This window comes from Lepisosteus oculatus, chromosome 3 (assembly GCF_040954835.1).
Source record: "Lepisosteus oculatus isolate fLepOcu1 chromosome 3, fLepOcu1.hap2, whole genome shotgun sequence".
NCBI lineage: Eukaryota > Metazoa > Chordata > Actinopteri > Semionotiformes > Lepisosteidae > Lepisosteus > Lepisosteus oculatus.
Window position 1 is genome coordinate 69,383,984 of NC_090698.1, and position 18,107 is coordinate 69,402,090.

Genomic DNA, 18,107 nt, shown 5'->3' on the forward strand with positions numbered 1-18,107 from the left:
AGTATGAGCAGAAAACACTGTCAGCTCAGCTAGACCACAAACCAGAAGCCACTGGGGTCTGAGAGCTGGGTTTGCAAGACTAGAGTTAGACAGCTAAAGGGGTCAAAGCCCCAGCTGATCATGAGATCAATAAGCTAATGAAAAAGAAACAAGCTGGATTGGTTACAGAGGCAAAGTTTAGTTCCCACTTGTGTCCTTTGGTTCATGTTTCACTGTCGATCTTGAATCACTGGGTTGACTTTGTCGATGCCTTTGAGGGCTGTAATACTTTAAGTCCCTCTGTTGTCTTCTTGGTCCGAGAGGAAAAGACATTTATCTTTTTCGTAGGGTGCTGACCAACACTGTTCACAATATTCTAAATGGAGTATTGATGGATCATGGAATGTATCAGGATTTAGTTAACATTTACCAATCACTGACATTTCTATAGCTTGCAACTGGGACATGTTACACGTGCTAAAACACAGAACATTAAACCTACCATTTTAGGCAACAGCTTAAAACCTTCTGGAGTTCATACTGAGCGTATAAAATGGTTTATGAAATCACAAGGCTGGTCTTCGTGATGCATTGCACATTTGTGAGTTGGTTACAAACGTACTGAAGGAACGGCACTGAAATTTGCCACATGTATAGACTATTCAGCTGCCAGAATTGGTTAAACAGCGATAGCTGATAATGTACAAAAGTTTCTGTTTAACTGTTATACTTACCCTGGTACGGTGCTACTTGTTAAAAGCACACATTGTTCACTCTCCACCCAGAAGGAATGCAAATGTTACGCAATGCTGCAGTTTTGTACCATTCAGACAACAGAATCCAGTTTATTGCGGAATAACTGCGTGACTCTTCACAGAATCACAGAATATTGTTGGCAACTTTTCTTCAGTTTCAGGACGTTAAGGCCATTTAATAATGTAATAAACTGTTATTAAATATATAAAAATATATAAATATATAAAAAATACAATTTTAATAAAGCCCATAATTGACTGAATGGGAACTATTTTACGTGGTTTCCTACCAAATATCCGTAAAATCGGATTGAATTACCTGTAGCAGAGCGAATATACGGGGATCAATAACTGTTTTTAAATATAACGACAGACTCCATTTTATACTGAAACGAAATGTTACTGTATTGCTGTTGTAAGTTTTCTAGCAAAAAAATGATCCAAGAAATAATTCCTGAACTGCTTAGCGCACAGCACAGGCGTCTGTATCGCTAAAGCCTCAATCGTTCATAAAGACAACGGGCGATCTTAATTACATACAGGTATAACCACACGCATCTGCCCAACAGAGCCGAGGTATATTTGTCAAAGTAGGTGCGTTAACTCGTTCGTAAATTGCTGACCACATAGAAACCAGTGCTCTTCGTCATATTTTGTTTTCTGCGATTATCTGAAAATGTATCAATTAACGGGAACTCCTCCTGTTTCCGCTTCGTCTTACCTAGAAAAGCTGAAAAACGAGTTTCCCCACAGTCTGTTACAAAGTGGCTGCAGAACGGTTTTGTGAGAGAGCCAAAAAGTTAAACTGAGCGCATCAACGAAAACCTGAATTTTCTGAAGTGGGAATGACCGTGTGTTCTGCTTTTGGGGATTAGAAGTAAAAAGCACAGATACTTAAAAAAGTGCAAAGGTTTATCAGCGCGAATGTTTCTTGAATGATATATTTATTAACTTGATCAATTAATAATTAATAGTTACATTCCATTTTCCATAAATACGGAAACACACAAATCGGAATTTATGTTGTTGTGTTGAAAATGAAAATTAGATTCACCGTGTTAGCGTGCACCTCTAAAAACGTGGGGGACAAAAACAATTATAGTCTTTGTTTTGTATTAGCCTGTGGTCCACGATGTCGATTTCGTTCAAATAAATTAATTTGTCAATTATAGCGCGTCCAGGCGAAATATTGACGCGGACGGGCTAGTTTGAGTTGACAAGCAGTGCAGGGCGGATACCGGATCGTTCACCACAGAGCTCCGGTACGTCAGCTTTTCTTTTATTGCACAAACGAAATTAAAAAACAAAAATTGCCTGATATGCTTGTTTGGTAGTGAAACTCGTTTTGCCAATACTGCGCGAAGCATTAACATTTGTTGACAATCTAGCCGTTCCTGTGATTTTTCCGCACTTTAAAAAACACTCGTGAATTTTTTTTTTCCTGCGGAAGAGAAACGGTCGCCCTCTTTTCTTTTCGTCAACGATCTGCTACACACCCGAGGGGCGAGAATCGAAGTGAATGATGAAGTAACGAGAAAGGAGAGATGTGAGGCGCACGCCGTGTTGATGCAGAGGTTATACCTGGACTGAGGAAATAAAAAGCTGTTTTGATGAACGCCAGATTAAAACGGAGCGTCCTCCGCTGATCTACCAGCTGGTTCTGGGTCGCGCTGAGCTCCCAATTACGTAATTGATGCTTTCGTTGAACTCAAAATAGGCTTACATCTGCTATTTTCACCTGCTCAAAAAATCCTGCAGATTTCGGGCTGTGGATCAAATGTATATTATAGGACATTATAGCAGGTGCTGAACATTTTTAAAGAGTTTCAAATAGAGCTGGGAAATAGAGCTCTAATCCACATGGTCTCGCACTGCTTGGTCTAGAATGATTATTTTTTTTAAAGTAAGCCTCACAGGGATTGACACACACACACACAACCCCCTCGGGTGGCATGTTTCTTTCTTGATAGCCTGTTGTGTGCTCCTTTTGAAATCTTGAGCAAGCGACTGCCTGTCATAATTTGTGTCTCCGTCTCGGCTCAGCCCTGCACAGACCCAGTCAGCCGGCCTCCCTCTCCCCTGCTGTAAGTCCCAGAGGAGCCCAGGCTCGGGAAACAGCCGAAGGAGAGTGGCAGGGAGCGAGAGAGAGAGAGAGGGGGGAGGAGGAGGGAGAGAGGCTCTCGGAGTGGAAGGCCCTGAGGGGGAGGGCTGCTCCCGCTCCTATAAGAGCAGGTGTCGGCGCCGGGGAGCCCAGTTGGCAGACAGAGGAAGCGGTGGACGTACCTGGACAAGCCCTCTCGCACCCGAAAGGACAGCACCATGGGCAGGCAGAAGTACTACATTGACAAGATGGCGCGCGCCTTCCAGATCAGGAACCTGCTGCTGCGCCAGGCCCTGGCAGAGTGCCTGGGGACCCTCATTCTCGTGGTAAGTGTCTGGCGGTCTCCCGACCCCCCCTTCGGCTGCGGTAAGGGCATGACACCTGTTTCTTTATACATCTCTGCTTTACACGCTGCAGTCATTTCCAATGAAGCCTCCTGTCTCACGACGTTTCTCCTTGCCTTCCTGTGTATATACGCCCAGCACAAAAATCCCACGCTTCTTTTCGAAAAGAAGGAGGTTATATCCTGTAGCCAGCGGCACTGTATTTTAAACTTTGGAGGAGACGGTGCAGAAGAGGGTGCAGAGACGACCAGCTCATCTTGGGCTGCCTCTGTCCACATCTTCTAGGGGCTGCTTCTTTGCATTGTGCTGAATTGAAAGACAAAGCAAACTACTTTTTTTTTTTTGCTCACTCTCAGGATTATTCTAAGCAATAAAGGCTAAGGCTTTTAGATTGCATTAAAAAGTTGTAGGTGCATGTGACAGTTTTAAGACCTTAAGTACTGCAAGTCCACTGTCTTCAGTACTACTTTAAGGTCTATACAACTAACTTGGATTTCATTGTATTGAATCTTAGCAAAGGACAGTTGTAAGAGAAACATGCAAAACGTTATGCTGTCACTAATCCTCATCTTGTTTAAACAAAGCATACTTAAGCATTTAGAAATTAAAATCCAACACATTTAAGTGCACTCAGAATTCAAGGGGCTGAGGCAACTGGCTTTATATTTATGATTGGTCTTGGTGCTGGAGCTTTCAAAGACGAGACCTAAAGATGGTGGGGCTGAGATCCCTCACATGGATGTTATTGGCGTGACTTGACTGAGTGTGAGATTGGCCAGCATGAGAATGTGGAAGGACCTTATTCTTGTTGCTGGGGCAATTACTCAATCAAGTTACAGCCACCCTGGGTAAGTCCATGTGCAACTTGTCAGCCCCACCCTGCTACAATTATTCATATTATCAGATGCTTAGATACATTGTAAATAATATACCACTCTGAACAGTGCTTTAGTTGGGGTTTTTTTCTAGTTTGCACCCTTCCCCTTCGTCAAACTGTAGGTTAGCCTTAGTCTGCGTGACTCACTGATGGAAAAGAAAGATATCTGGAATGGGTCTGTGACACCTGTAGAGCTGATTCCTTTCCTGTCAAGACTTGTTCTGTCAAGTGCAGTTTTATTGCCTTTAGGAAACCTCCCTTGCTCTTGTCCTGTGGACGAGGGATCCTTTTCAAACTGAAAAGATGTTCTAAATGGGGGGAAAAAACAGAGAAGGCCACAAGATGTGGGCGGTTTTGATGCATATTTATGAGAAGTTGCTAGATAAAAAGGTTTTGCTTCCTGCACAGAAACAAATGCGGGTGTAAGGTGATTTAGGTGAACTGCAGCTTTAATGCACCTCTACACCTTACAGATGAGCATTAAATAATAAACCTTTGGGTGTTTGACTTAATGCTATCATTTGTTTCAGTTAATTTGTATGTGTGCAATCTTGCCTAAACAAATAACTCAGAAGAAAACCTGCTTATTTGCTTTCTCAAGATCAGCCACTGTATAGTCCCCGAATGTTTTGCTTTCCTCTAAGTCCTCTTCGACCTGCCTGTATGCACTTCAATGTGTCTCTGTTTGAAATCCCTCTAAAGCTCTGGCACTTTCAGCTCCATTCTGCAGACAGGTGCTGTGTCACTGCTGCAGATGTTATTCAATACACGGTTGAACACTTATCTGGGTCTTTACACTCTCTGCACTCCTAAGTTGAACAGCGGTCTTGACCCCATGCCTGTGCTAGATTCTAATCCGCACTGTGCTAGGATTATAGGAGAGGCAGGGTGCAGCATTCAGGAGTCGAGCCCCGCCTTGGGGGGTTCGTAGTGCACTTGCACCTTTTCTGCTGGGTTCTAATAAGCTGGATCTTAGTGCTAACTGTGGGTTTAACCATAAGGAGGTGTGTGTACGGAGGGAGGGGGGGGAGGTCTGCGCTGTTGTCTCCCTGTGTCAGCTGTCACGTTCCAGGAGCAGCACTGATAAGGCCTGCTGCCTGAGGAAGCCTTGATAGAGAGCAGAACAGCAGTGTAAAGAAAGGGGAGATAAGAGTGGATAAGCTGCTGTTTTTGTGTGGGGAAAAGTATGCATGAGCTGAAGCCCGGCCAATGTCTCCATCAATCGCCGTGACCGGTGCTGCTACTGTGTGTTTGTACAGCGCACAAGCTGATGATGACTCACGGATCAGGCTCCCACCTGCGATGACTTTCCACCACAGTAAGAGTTGGCTGGCTGAACCCTCCAGCACGCGGGGTGTTCTTGTATTACAAAATGTGCTCAGCGCAATCCAGGGTGCTTCCTCCAGTTTAAGCCGAAAGGAAAGAATCAACATAAACCCGTTAAAGATACGATCACGTCTGTAGCGTTTGTACATAGGATATTTACGTAACTGCACTTAACTCTTTTCTAAGTGGGCGTTGGGCGATATTTCTTTAAAAAGAACATGGTCATTAAGTGCAGACATATCTGACAGAGCTTTTAGGTATGCACTTTAGCCGAAAGGTGTTGTCACCTTTTTCTGTGCTTGATAACGGGGGGGAACAAGAGCCCTAAGCTCTGTCAAAGAGATCAGAAGTGTGGCACATCGTTGCCATTAAATGTACCCACGTAGGCTGAGGCAGTGAAGTGGAAATGAGTGGGATCAGTGTAGCAGGAGGACAGATTTGAAAACAGTGGCACTTGGTAGCCTAAACACTACATGACAGAACAGATGCTGTTGGCAGTCTGGTGTGTCGCGTTGCTGTGTGGAGATGGGAGTGTTTGCAGATGCTACTGATTACTAATGGAGTGATGGGGCTGACAGCAGGGTACGTTTTTGCACCGGTGAGTCTGAACTTTAAATGTTATGAGAGAAAGCCATCTGGCCCAGCTGCTGAGGGCTATTTTCCTGAAAGAAGCTGGGTGATAACAAGGCTGGGTCATTTGCTTCAGAGTCCCACAGTCCTTTGTGTAAGGAAGCACCCTGGGGTTCTCGGGGTTAAATGCATTTTCCCCTTCTGTGCTGATTCCGAAAAACTATATTGGTTTGATCTTGTCGGTACCTTTTAAGGATTTTGAATATAAGAATCCGTCACATTCTTCTCTATTCAAGACTAGAAATATCCAGTAGTTTTAGCTACTGTAGGACAGTCCTAAGCTATCGGATGTATCTGGTGAGCCTACAGATTCCTTGCTTGGATATCTCATTCGATTTTGGGGTTTTGAGATTCCAGTCCTGCATTCCTACACACAGCAGGTATAGTAATCTAATTTGTTTCTCTTTATAGTAACCTCAATTGGCTCTCCTTGTCTGTAAAAACAGAATCCAATAACCCCAAGAGCATGAAAGGCCACAGGTAAGAGGAGGCTATTCTGTCATTCCTTAATTTGAAATTGGCGTTCAACTACACTTCAAATTCCCAGGATTTCCAAAATTCGGAGTGGGTCGTGTTGATATTTGCTTTTGGGGATGCTTTCAGATGTGCTCGACCCTTTGATTTGAGCTTGCTGCTCTCCAGCTGGTCCTTTAATATAGTGGCGTTAGCTGCACGTTTTCTAGATGTGTGTCCACCTGCCTCTTCTCTGTGGAGATGTAAGGTGAGGCTGCAGCCCGTCCTCATCCCGAGACTAATTTCATCTGATCCCCCCCCCCAGTAACACTTTTCTGGATGGGTAGACTCCTTATTTCTTCTTGGTTGTGTCAAAAGCGGCAATGTTATTTGTGATACTAATAATAAAACCACGAGTCTATTCCTAGTGTTCAGAAACAGGGTGGGACTGGAAAACCACCTCCATCAGTGGAGCAAAAATACAAATGATAACAACTCAAGCAAGTGAATTGGCTATATGAATCTGGCAGCTGTCATGTGATCTCGGAGCTCTTGTCACAGCCTGTAAATGAGTGCCGGGTGGGGCTGGCTGTGGCCTGGAGGCTCTCTTTGACACAGAGATTGCTGCCCATCAGGCAGCTCCGTCAAGAGACTTCAAGGAGTGTTCTGGCAAATCTACCACAGGTGTTAGTTTCATCTGGAATGAACTGGACCCAAGCATCAACACCACCGGCGCCGTTTCCATGTGTTAAATTACTCTAATCAGGTTGCTGACAGGTCTTGATTTAAGGCGGTTGCTTTCCAGCTCTGTGAGGATCAGTCAGTTCAAAAGACAACTAGTAAGCAGGTTTTTAAATAACCGGGCAGTGCAGAAAATCTATTTTTTATTTTCATTTCCCTCTCTTCAGACTGGAACCTCTGAAATCATCAGCCACAGTATCCTGTATCATTAGGGACTGCTGGCTACATCAATGTTTCTATTGTCTATGGCCATTCTGCAGAGTTGTGTAATGGTATTTGTGCTTGTTTATGCTTGGTGGTATACAGAGATTAGGGATGTTAATGGTGAATGCATTATATGCATTATAACAAGACAATGGAACAGAACAAGGAACTTCTAATGGAGCAGAACAAGATGGGGAAACTTCTGCTTTTTTTAGCAGTTTTGGGGGCAGCAGTATGGAGCAGTGATTAGGGCTCTAGTCTCTGGACTGGAGGGCAGTCTAGAGTCATGTGTTGGACACTCCTATGTCGAGTAAAACGTATTGAAAATGTGCCAATAAAATCCTATTTTCCAGGACATCGTTGTAAACTGGAACTTGTTCTCAATGGATTTATCTGCATAAACAAAGGAGAACAAGGGTTTTGTCTTTGCTTTACATGAAGCCCGGACAAAACTGAACAAAGCTCTCCTTCTTCCAGAAGCTCACCGCTGCGATGGCACTACGTGTGCCACAGTGTCACTTCAAGGTGGGACAGGGGGGAGGAATGTCTGCTGATGGAAAAATTCCGCTAGCGGCTCAATGGGCTCCTTTCACGAGCTCGTCCATGGCTCTGCTGCGTCTTGGTCGGTTTTGGCATGAAAAAATACGACCTTTCATTCCTCTTTCTTTGGTGATCCCTCCACATTCTCCTTCAGCAGAAAGTAATCACAGCCCAGTGCCTTCCAGCAGAGGCGGTGCACAATGGCTCTGTATGGGACTGGGCTTTGAAAGGAACTTATGGAGGGGAAATGGAGCTGTGCAGAGCCCCCTCCTGGCTGTTGACTTTCCATGAGACAGTGCTGAAAAACTCAGCTCGGGCCAAAAGGAGAAATGTTACCCAGAAAGGTAGTGGCACACGTTCCAGTCCCTTTCTGTGCTTCTGATTCCAACTAATTTCAAACCAAACAAAATGATAAATACCCCATTTCTGATGAGTCATAATTTTGTAACCTGTGATTTAAAAATGAAGTCATGGCACAGGCCTCCTCCCAGGTCCCATGCACAGAAGCAGAGGCATGACTAATACTGACAGTCGAGCGATCTGGAACATCAGATTCACAAAAATAAGAGTCACCAAGGCAGCAAGGAACAGGGAAGCACAGCTTATTCCAGGAATATCATGGTCAAGAACAAGATAAAAGGGGGGAGTTCTAGTGCTGTGGACAGGAAACGCCTAAATACCGTATCTGTAAAACACTTTCCAGAAAGAAATACTCGCTGCCTACCAAAGGATGGCAAACAATGCAGGAGCAAAGCTGACAAGAAAGCCATTTGGCTGCTGGTACCTCCTGAGTCTGAGAAAGTCTTCCAGTTGTTTCTGAAAGACGTGGTGGCACTGGCTCTAACATCGTGGCTGGGCGGCTTGTTCCACGCTCCCACTACCCTTTGTGCACAGAAACTGTTAGCCTTTCACTGTAGATACTGATTTAACATCCCTCTCGTTCCCAACCTGGAGTGCTACTCGAGCTCAAAGTATTTGTCCCAGAAAACGGCTAATCCTGCCCTATGAAAGCTGTATTTACTGTTTCCCATTTTTGGATCAACAAAAAAAATATTTTTCACACTATTAATAATTTTCACATTATTCCATATCCACAAATAAAATGTTGACATTATAAAAAAAATTAAATGATGAGGGGTTTTCCCAATTCGCAGTACTGGGGATCTCAACAGCTTTTGCTGTATGAAGTCTTTTATTTTTGCAATGGAAATAATTCTTTCCTAAGGGGTTTTTCTATAACAGACCCTCACAAACAGCGGGACATTGTTTTGTGCCCAGAATGACTCGGATTACTCTTTCCTGGATAGTAATCTTTTTTTGTAATGTGATGACCTTATTTTGAATATTGTTTGAATATGGTTTTACTAGTGCATTGTACTACTATTGTAATATCACATTCTTTAAAGGTATAAAGGTATATATCCTTGCATTGCTTGTTTTTTTTCTGTATTACTTCCTGACTTTGTCTAAATGCTGATTCTTTACAGCTGAATTCCTGAGATGCCCAAGTTGAAAAGCTCTTTCTGTTTTATGTTGACCTGGAGATGTTTAGTTGATCCTTTCAAGATGATTATGAAAATTGACTTGTGTTCACAGGGATACTATTTTAGTCATTCTCTCTCTTTGGAATGTGTTTTTTGGAGAATGCAGTGCAGTGATGTCAGGGTGAATACACGGGGAAATGGACTGTACTATTGCGTCTCTGGTGTGATTGCTTAAGTGACTGACTTATAAGCGTGTTCAAATCCAGCAATCGCCATGAGTTTGGGGCGGAGCAGTGGCACCTTGGCTAAGGATCTGTGCCTGTGGCTGGGAGGTTGCCAGTTCAAATCCCACAACAGACAGAGGAATCCTACTCCGTTGGGCCCCTGAGCAAGGCCCTTCACCCCAACTGCTCCAGGGATGCCGTATAAACGGCTGACCCTGCGCTCTGACCCCAAGCTTCTCTCCCTGTCTGTGTGTCTCATGGAGAGCAAGCTGGGGTATGTGAAAAGTCGAATTCCTAATGCAAGAAATTGTATATGGGCAATAAAGTGATGTTATCTGATCTTATGGGCTTGCTGACAGTGCTCTGTTTTCGTGTTGCCAGATGTTCGGCTGTGGTGCAGTGGCTCAGCTGGTGCTTAGCGGTGGCTCTCATGGTATGTTCATGACCGTGAACTTTGCTTTCGGCTTTGCGGCTACCCTAGGAATCCTGATCTGCGGACAGGTGTCGGGTGAGTACCATGGTGGTTCAGCTCTGTGTCTGTACAGCTAGAAGCAAATACACTAAATCTGGGTCACGGATTATCAAGCAATAGAAGATCAATAATTTATCATCTGTAAAAGCCAAAAAAAATACCCAAATTGACTTTGTTTTATAGTTTTTTTTATGCTTTATTAGAAAATTGCCTTCTAGTATTTAAAGTAGATCATCAGTTCAATTAAGGACAGAGATCAAATGTCCATGACTTTTCAGTTATAGTCATTGTGGCTTATAGGCACTATGCGACTTCACACAGGCCTGACAAGGGACAGCCTGTATTGGTTTGAGTCATTTCAGAAAGCAGAAACTTGTTGAGGAGGAGGGGCATATGCCAGACCAAGTCCTTGACAGCAAAGAAACTCCTCTCCAAGCACAAAAGAACAGGCTGCCACTGCTGCTCTGTCTGAGCCAGGGAAGACTGTATGGTCAAGCCTGTGCTGTATTACTGCCGTGCTTCGAAAGACCAAAATATGAATCATTTTCACAGGCGTTGTTGGTTTAACGGCTGTTTTGTGCACAAAGTGTAACGCTACATGAGCTCGAAGTATTTGTCCTGAGAAACTGCTAATCCCATGCACTGCTTCCCAGTTAATTTCAGATTCTACAGTGTTCAATTTCTATTAGAATTATCCATATTTTAGACTCGGCGAGCAAAACATTGTATCTTTTGTAGAACTGAAAGCAACTGGATTGTGACAAAAGGGTAACCATCATTTGACAACGTCAGCTGTAAGAATATAAAGGCTTCAGATGCGAAGAAGCAGTTTGGGCCCATCTAGCCAGCTTGATGGTTGTTAGTCCAATATGTCACCCAGCTGTTTTCTTGAATGACGTTAGCTTCAATGGGATGGCTGGCTGTCTTGTTCCATACTCCCAGATGGATCCTCTGGGTGAGGAAGAGCCTCTTGTTCCCAGTTTTAAGCGCACCTCCACAAAAGTTTCACTTGTCTTTTGGTTTCTGTTTCACTGAAGCCCACTGGGTGCCTTTGAAGATTTTGAGTACTTGTAATGGCTCCGATCATAGTCTTCTCTGCTCAAGACTAAAAACCTTCAGTGCTGCAATGAATCTGGTTGCTCTTCTCTGAACGGTTTCTACAGTAACAATATCGTTTCTGTCACGTGGTGAATTAACCTGTCTGCAGTTGACTAAATTAAGTACTGTATTACCGCTGAATTTCTCTGTGTTCTCGTAATCCTTGTGAGATGCACTCTGCAGATTAACAGTTCCTTTGCCTCTGTTTTAAAGGCCTTTTCTATTAAAATAGGGAAATAGTCTCCTACTTCTCTGGGCGTATTTAACTACTCTGTAATTACAGGTTACCAGAATGGAATAGCCCACAAAAACAACCACTGGAAACTATTTTTGTTTCCTCTTTAGAAACAAGAATAATACAACTTTTCCACTGTGGAGTATCCGTTACAGTCACAGCTTGGAAGCCAGTTCCCAAGACTCGAGCATGCGACTCTGTGTGGACCTGAAACCTGAGAGCTGAAAATCAGGCAGTTTAAAAGAACTTTAAACTTCAGTCAGAATACAAAAAACCGAAAGGCACCAGTTTGTTTTTGACTTCTCAAGCCTTTTCAGGCAAAAAAAAAGAAGAGAAGAGCTGACGCAAAGGAGTGTGGGAAATTGTATCTTCATCACAGCGACCTTTGGTTAAGACTGCAGAAGATGCCGTGGCGGCAAGTTCGATTTTTTTTTTGTAGAGAAGTAAATCTCATTCCCTTTCTTAAACTCTCCCAGGAGGACATCTTAACCCGGCGGTGACTTTTGCCCTGTGCCTGCTTGGGAGGGATCCCTGGAGGAAACTCCCTGCTTACTTTCTGGCCCAGACACTGGGAGCCTTCCTGGGCTCTGGGATCATCTTCGGCCTGTACTTTGGTAGGTAAAGGTAGGAAGCCCCTAGGAGCAGGCATCTCAGACTCTGTTCTTGAAGGTCTGGGTGTCTTGTGGTCTGCGGTCTCAGTAGCTTGTAATTGTTTTTCATCCTATCTAGGATTTCTCTTGAGATCTTTTAAAGGCCCTGCTACCTACAAAATACCTTGGAGCCTCGTCAGATGAATGAAGTTAAATAGTTAGACCAAACATTTGGCAAGAGCTCTGGGGGGAAAAGGAGAAGGAGCTTGTTCTTCCAAGAGCCGAGTTTGACATCTCTGCATTAGGAGTAAAAAAAACCCTGCAATAATTTGGATTTACAAACCCCGGGCTGTCCATTTGGCCCTCAGGGGGTGGTAGTGACTGCTAGATCTCATCCCACAGCCATCTTTCTTTCTATGTTCAAAAGTCACATTTAGTTTCCTCAGTCTGTTGGGTTATTTCTGTGGGGCTCTGGCCCCTGTCAAATGAGTAGATCCCCTACTCAACATCACCACTCCCTGACCCTCACACGTCTCCTCCCTCCAGATGCCCTGTGGGATTTCGCTGGTGGGGATCTGCTGGTGACCGGAACAAATGCGACTGCTGGCATCTTCGCCACCTACCCCTCCAACCACCTCACCCTGATCAACGGCTTATTTGACCAGGTGAGTCCAAGACAGGCCTGGCGCAGAGCTTCCAAAACTGGCGTGTCTTTCCTTGACTTCACTGCAGCAACACGGTGCAGTCTGGCACGTGGGTCTGCTGGTCACAACATCGGCAGTTCCCCAGGTGAATGATGCCTTGGAACCACTATCCTGGGACAAGTGGTTCATGGTTCATGTGAGCAACGGGGGTGAAGGAGCTCTGCGTTAACCAGGAAATAGGTTGTCTTAATCCTTGATCCTCTCAGCAGGATGGTGCCTTTATGCCAGCAGTATGCTTTCAGACTGTGGGAGGAAACTGTAACCCTTAGCGAATATGGGGAGAACATGCAAACTCCACACAGATGGCACCACCGGTCCAGAATTGAACCCAGTGGCAGCAATGCTGACCACGACACCTCCACTGCCACCCTATTACTAGTAATGATCCATGAAAAAGATTGTTAATCAATAGAGAGCTGTTAGCGTAGTCTTGTCATCGGTTTCGGTAAAAGGATAATTCCTTCTTTTTTTATTTTCCAGCTGATTGGTACTGCCGCCCTGGTGGTGTGTATCCTGGCTATCGTGGACCCCTACAACAACCCCATCCCACGCGGGCTGGAAGCCTTCACGGTGGGCTTCGTGGTGCTGGTTATCGGCCTGTCCATGGGCTTCAACTCCGGCTATGCAGTCAACCCTGCCAGAGACCTCGGCCCGCGGCTCTTCACCGCCATAGCTGGCTGGGGCAGCGAGGTCTTCACGTAAGTCCCCTCGCGCGGGCTTCCTTCTGACCAGCCGAGGGAGCGCCCCGTCCAAATTCGGGATGCTCATCATCGGGCTCCCCCCAGCAAGCCGTTGTCTGCGCCCGCTTCCTCTTGCAAAATAGGGCTGCAGGAGCACAAACCGAAACAGTTCCTTATGAAGAGCTTTTCACCCCCCCAGGGGTCCCTGAACGCTTCATGCATTGCGGTGCTCACATGGGCGACCTGCAGCCCCACTCCACGGCAGATCCGGTAGAAAAGGGATACATTGGCACACCGATTGAATTGTGGGAAGCTAAAAAAAGACCGATTTAAGCAAGCTCAAAGTACAAGGTAATCGGAATAACTGTATAGACAACCCTAGCTTTTCAAAAGGTCATGCAGTCTTCAACGACTTAAGTAGTTGGGACCTGAGTGTAACGTGTCATTTAAACAGTGCCTTGTACAGCAGTGTCCTGTTTTCGCCACACTGGACATTGGTTTTTCGAAATTCCCGTCCAGCGGGAAGCGTCCTGCAGATTCACCAGCACCCTGGTCTTCCTTAGGAATCTCCCAGCCCAGCACTGGGCAGGCCCAGCCTTGCTGAGCTTCTGTGGTCAGATATTTTTAGTTTACTGATGGAAAGTCTGTATCTAGGAATATGACGATCGGCTATTCTGTGATGAGGGGGTGGTTGGAAATAGTAAAGATGAGGTCTTGGGCCATAATGGGCGATCTCTCTCTTCCTCTTCCTCCAGGGCTAATGACTACTGGTTCTTTGTGCCCATCTTCGCCCCCTTCATTGGCTCGTTTGTGGGTGTGGTGGTGTACCAGCTGATGGTTGGCTACCACGTGGAGGGAGAGGTTCGGGACAGAGAGGAGAGAGGCGGGGAGGAGGGAGCCAAGCTGTCCAACTTCAACCCCAAGGAGACGGCGTGAGCCCAGCGACCCCCGCCCCCCCCTCCGCGGGCAGACCGCCAAGCCCACCCCTCTCCTCCCAGACACTTGCCACGCCCTTCCCCTGCTTGATCTCTCAGGCCTGCTCTGCTGGGGCTCGGGTCGACGAGACTGGGGAAATCTGCTCTCAGCGGACCCCCAGCACTACCTGCTTCAGCCACCCCTGAAGGCCCCTGCTCTAAAGCAACTTGTGTGAGCTGTCTGCCCTCTGTAAATACACATGTATAGCACCGCGCTCTTCCTCGGCATTGTAGGTTTCCTGGAGTTTGGTTTAAACGGGGTTGTACTTTTTCTTAATCCTTTAAAAGCAAACCAAAAAGCTTTGTGAAAATCTCCGTTCTAGTTATTTGATCAGTTCTCTGAAATATAATTAGCTTGGTAAGGAAAATATGCCCTGGATTCTTTCCAGCTCCACTTTGTATGCACATGCTGTATGTTCTGTATGATTATAGGTTTTTCTACTACATGTGATATATATATATAGTTACCAGTAAGTCTGTTTCTAAGCTTTCTGAAGATTTTGTCATGGTGAGTATCTTAGATAGACCTTTCTACGTATTTTGTTACTTGTGAAGAATATTTTAATTTCATTTTTACAGCTCTTTTATAAGGAACATGTAACTGTCTCTACCAAATCTTTTTATAATGTTGGCACGGTTTTATGAACCTCGCCAATCCAGTTTGAAATGTATAAATCCCATAGTATTGTCCAAGTATTTTTGTACTGTATCAGATGTCCCTGTTATTAGGCCAAGGAGATATTTTTGTACAAATAAAGGCCTTTTTCTTGTACATGCAGACTGGGCTGTGAATTTGGATGTCTAATGACTGTCATTGTGTTTGTCTTTGGTTTTCATGGTTATCTCTACAGGACAAGAGAATTCAATCTTGGTTCTTGAACTCCAGCTTGAGTTCTGAGAGTTTATATCGCCTGTATTCCAGGCCATTTAAAGGGTTTGCTCCAGCTAATACTTACTGTAACTGGGAAAGTCATCTGCAACACTTTGGTTAATTAAGCAATAAAGAATCTGTTCTGATTTTGCTACATATACACTTTTGCTACACTACATACTCACATTTACAGTATATGAATTGCCTAGCCCTGAATGTTTGAATTTTGCCTAAATCTCAATTAATCTTTTAGTCTTTTCTTTTCTATAGAGTTTACAAATTCTTACCCCACTGGGTAGCAGCGAAGGTAATTATACTGGATGTATAGAAGTTCTTTAATAACATATTGCACTATGGCTGTCAAATATCTGCTTCACAGAGGTCACAGGTTTTTATTGAACTTACTATTGTATTAAAGATTATTTAATGTCTTGGATGGTTTTCTTTCAAAAACAGGATATTTTCATTATATTCAGAAAATGAATGGGGCACGTCCTGATTATTGAAATACAAAAAATAGCTGAGCGACATTAGATTTGTCGTGGAAAAACATTTCAAGTTGTTCTCATGTACGTTTATTAAGGGTAGGTAAAGGATACTGAGAGCCTTCACAATGAAGGGGCTCACAGTCGTCCCTCTCTTATTCGAAATGAAACTGCTTCTGCTAGGAGCTCCTGCACATCTTCACTGACACAACTTCACAAGTGTTCAGCAGACTAGGACTCTGGCAAATATGTAAACTAATCTTTGAAGTATATGTTTATTTAGCCAAGATGCTGTTGGATAAATTAAAACGAGCCCTTTACATTTCTTTCACAGTATCCCATTGCTTTTTATCCCTCTGAATATTTTAAAATCCAGCTGCCTTTTAGATACTGTAAATCTGGTCTATTCCTTCTTGCTCAGGCGAAGCTTCCTTTTTTGTTTTAAAAAGCGTTTGGAAATGCTAAACAGGTTTGTATTCTATTGTATGTAAATATGTTGAGTATTACCCAATTGAGGTCACGATATCCTGTGAGACAATTTTCTCCGTTGCAAATTCCCAAACAACAGGAAATAAAAAGAAACAATAACATGACCCATGTGTATCTGAGACAACATTAATATATCTGTGTATGGGACGGAGAAGCCCGAGAGACGCAGCACTGAACATCAGCGCTCTCTCTGGGTAAATACAGTAGATCTACCATTAAGCATGAAGCGCTCCTGGCAGACTCAAGCAGGAGGAGTGGGCATTGTGAATTCCTGTGTAGCCCAGTGGTCCAGATACAGGACGCTGTGATCTAGACTCCCCGGGCAGTGGCCCAGCACTGGAGCTGGATGGGTTGAGCTGGCCGGGGTGTCTCTAGCATGCCCCACCCGCTGTGAGTAGCTTGGCTACAGGGTTAAATTGATTTAACCTTTATTACCCCTAAGGGAAATTGTCTTGCACATCGGGAGGTCATGGCGTATAAAGTATAGGACAATTAGACAATGCAGAAGCAGTGCAATATCATGATGCAAAACAGCATTTAACAACATTGCCCAGTCAGAACGCAATCCAGTACTATGAGCTTAAGAATAGGCAGTTAGCTGGTAAAGAGTCTAAAATAATACCATCCCTACCTCCAAACAATCTTTTCATCGTTCAATAATTGAATGCTTTTAGGTGTAAATGACGTAAATGTTTCTCAGTGTTTATAAAAGGGATCTGGTTTATTCTAAAAAGAGTGGGTGAGAGAGGTCATCTAAGATAAATACTGAGTGCAACATTAGTAATATTAATAATAAGTCACACCGTTAGACATGTTATTGAGTCCAAGGATGTGCCAGTAATCTGGCCACCAGTCTCCTTGTTCAATTTGTTTTTGTTGTTAGTGAGAGCTGAATCTCTCCTGCAGTGAGGGCTAGTGTCCCAGGGCTGGTTCCTGGATAACACCGCCCTCTAACACAACTCCCCTGTCGTTGGCCCAGTGCTGCCCATGACTGGCCATGACCAAATCCCAGCAGGGGCAGAGCTGCTTTCAACACACCTGCAGCCATATCACCCTGCACCTCCCTGCTGGCAGCCCACTGGAGCTCAGCAGGTGTGAGCCTGGTCAGTACCTGGAGGGGTACAGTTGCTGCTGGAAGAGGTGTTAGTGGGGCCAGTAGGGGGTCTCTCACCTTGTAGTCTGTGTGGGTCCTAATGTCCCCTAATATATAGTGCTATCCTTAGTATGAGAAGTGAAACTGAGGTTCTGACTCTCTGTGGTCATTAAAAGTCCCAGGGTGTTTCTCGAGAAGAGTAGGGGTGTAACCCCGGTGTCCTGGGCAAATTTCCCCCTGGTTTTACCAATCATGGCCTCCTAATAATCCCCATCTATGAATTGGCTTCATTACTCTGCTCTCCTCCCCATTGATAGCTGGTGTGTGGGGAATGTACCGGTGCACTATGGCTGCTGTCACATCATCCAGGTGGGGGTGACACACAGGTGGAGGGGAGTCCCCATTACCTGTAAAGCACTTAGAGTGGATTGTCCAGAAAAGCGCTATATACTGTAAGTGTGAGGATTATTATCTTCACCTGCATACTGGGTAGAACAATAAATGGCAGGTGCAGATTATCTGCTTATTATCTGCTCAGATGTTCAGGAGAAAAAAGCTCACCATCCTGCACTTTCCCTTGCATCTATGAAGTAGCACTAAAAATGAATAACATTCTAACTATAATTGTGTAAAAAGGAAAATTCTTGGCAATGTCAAATTTTATACCCACCCATTGTCAGAGAGCTCTTTATTCCTGGTAGCAGTTGAGCCCACCTGGAGCCTATTCTGGAATTGGGGTGCAAAGAGGGAGCACAAGA

General features: G+C 44.5%; 1 protein-coding gene across 2 annotated transcripts; it reads left to right on the forward strand.

Annotated features, from left to right (window-relative positions):
* Positions 1-1,977: 1,977 nt before the first annotated feature.
* Positions 1,978-15,183, forward strand: LOC102684049 (aquaporin-3). Of its 2 annotated transcripts, XM_015363296.2 has the most exons (7): positions 1,978-1,996; positions 2,778-3,161; positions 10,040-10,166; positions 11,940-12,077; positions 12,600-12,718; positions 13,238-13,455; positions 14,193-15,183. In XM_015363296.2, the coding sequence occupies exons 2-7, from the start codon at positions 3,054-3,056 to the stop codon at positions 14,371-14,373; spliced, it is 891 nt and encodes a 296-aa protein (XP_015218782.2). In that variant the 5' UTR covers positions 1,978-1,996; positions 2,778-3,053; the 3' UTR covers positions 14,374-15,183. The 2 variants fall into 2 exon arrangements, with proteins under 2 accessions (XP_015218782.2, XP_006626763.2); XM_006626700.3 differs by lacking the exon at positions 1,978-1,996 and having other exon boundaries at positions 2,773-3,161.
* Positions 15,184-18,107: the final 2,924 nt, after the last annotated feature.

Coding starts and splice junctions, on each gene's coding strand:
- LOC102684049 (XM_015363296.2), top strand. CDS start 3,054: ATGGGCAGGCAGAAGTACTACATTGACAAGATGGCGCGCGCCTTCCAG. Junction 10,167..11,939: donor GATCTGCGGACAGGTGTCGG/GTGAGTACCATG, acceptor AAACTCTCCCAG/GAGGACATCTTAACCCGGCG. Junction 12,719..13,237: donor TCAACGGCTTATTTGACCAG/GTGAGTCCAAGA, acceptor TTTATTTTCCAG/CTGATTGGTACTGCCGCCCT.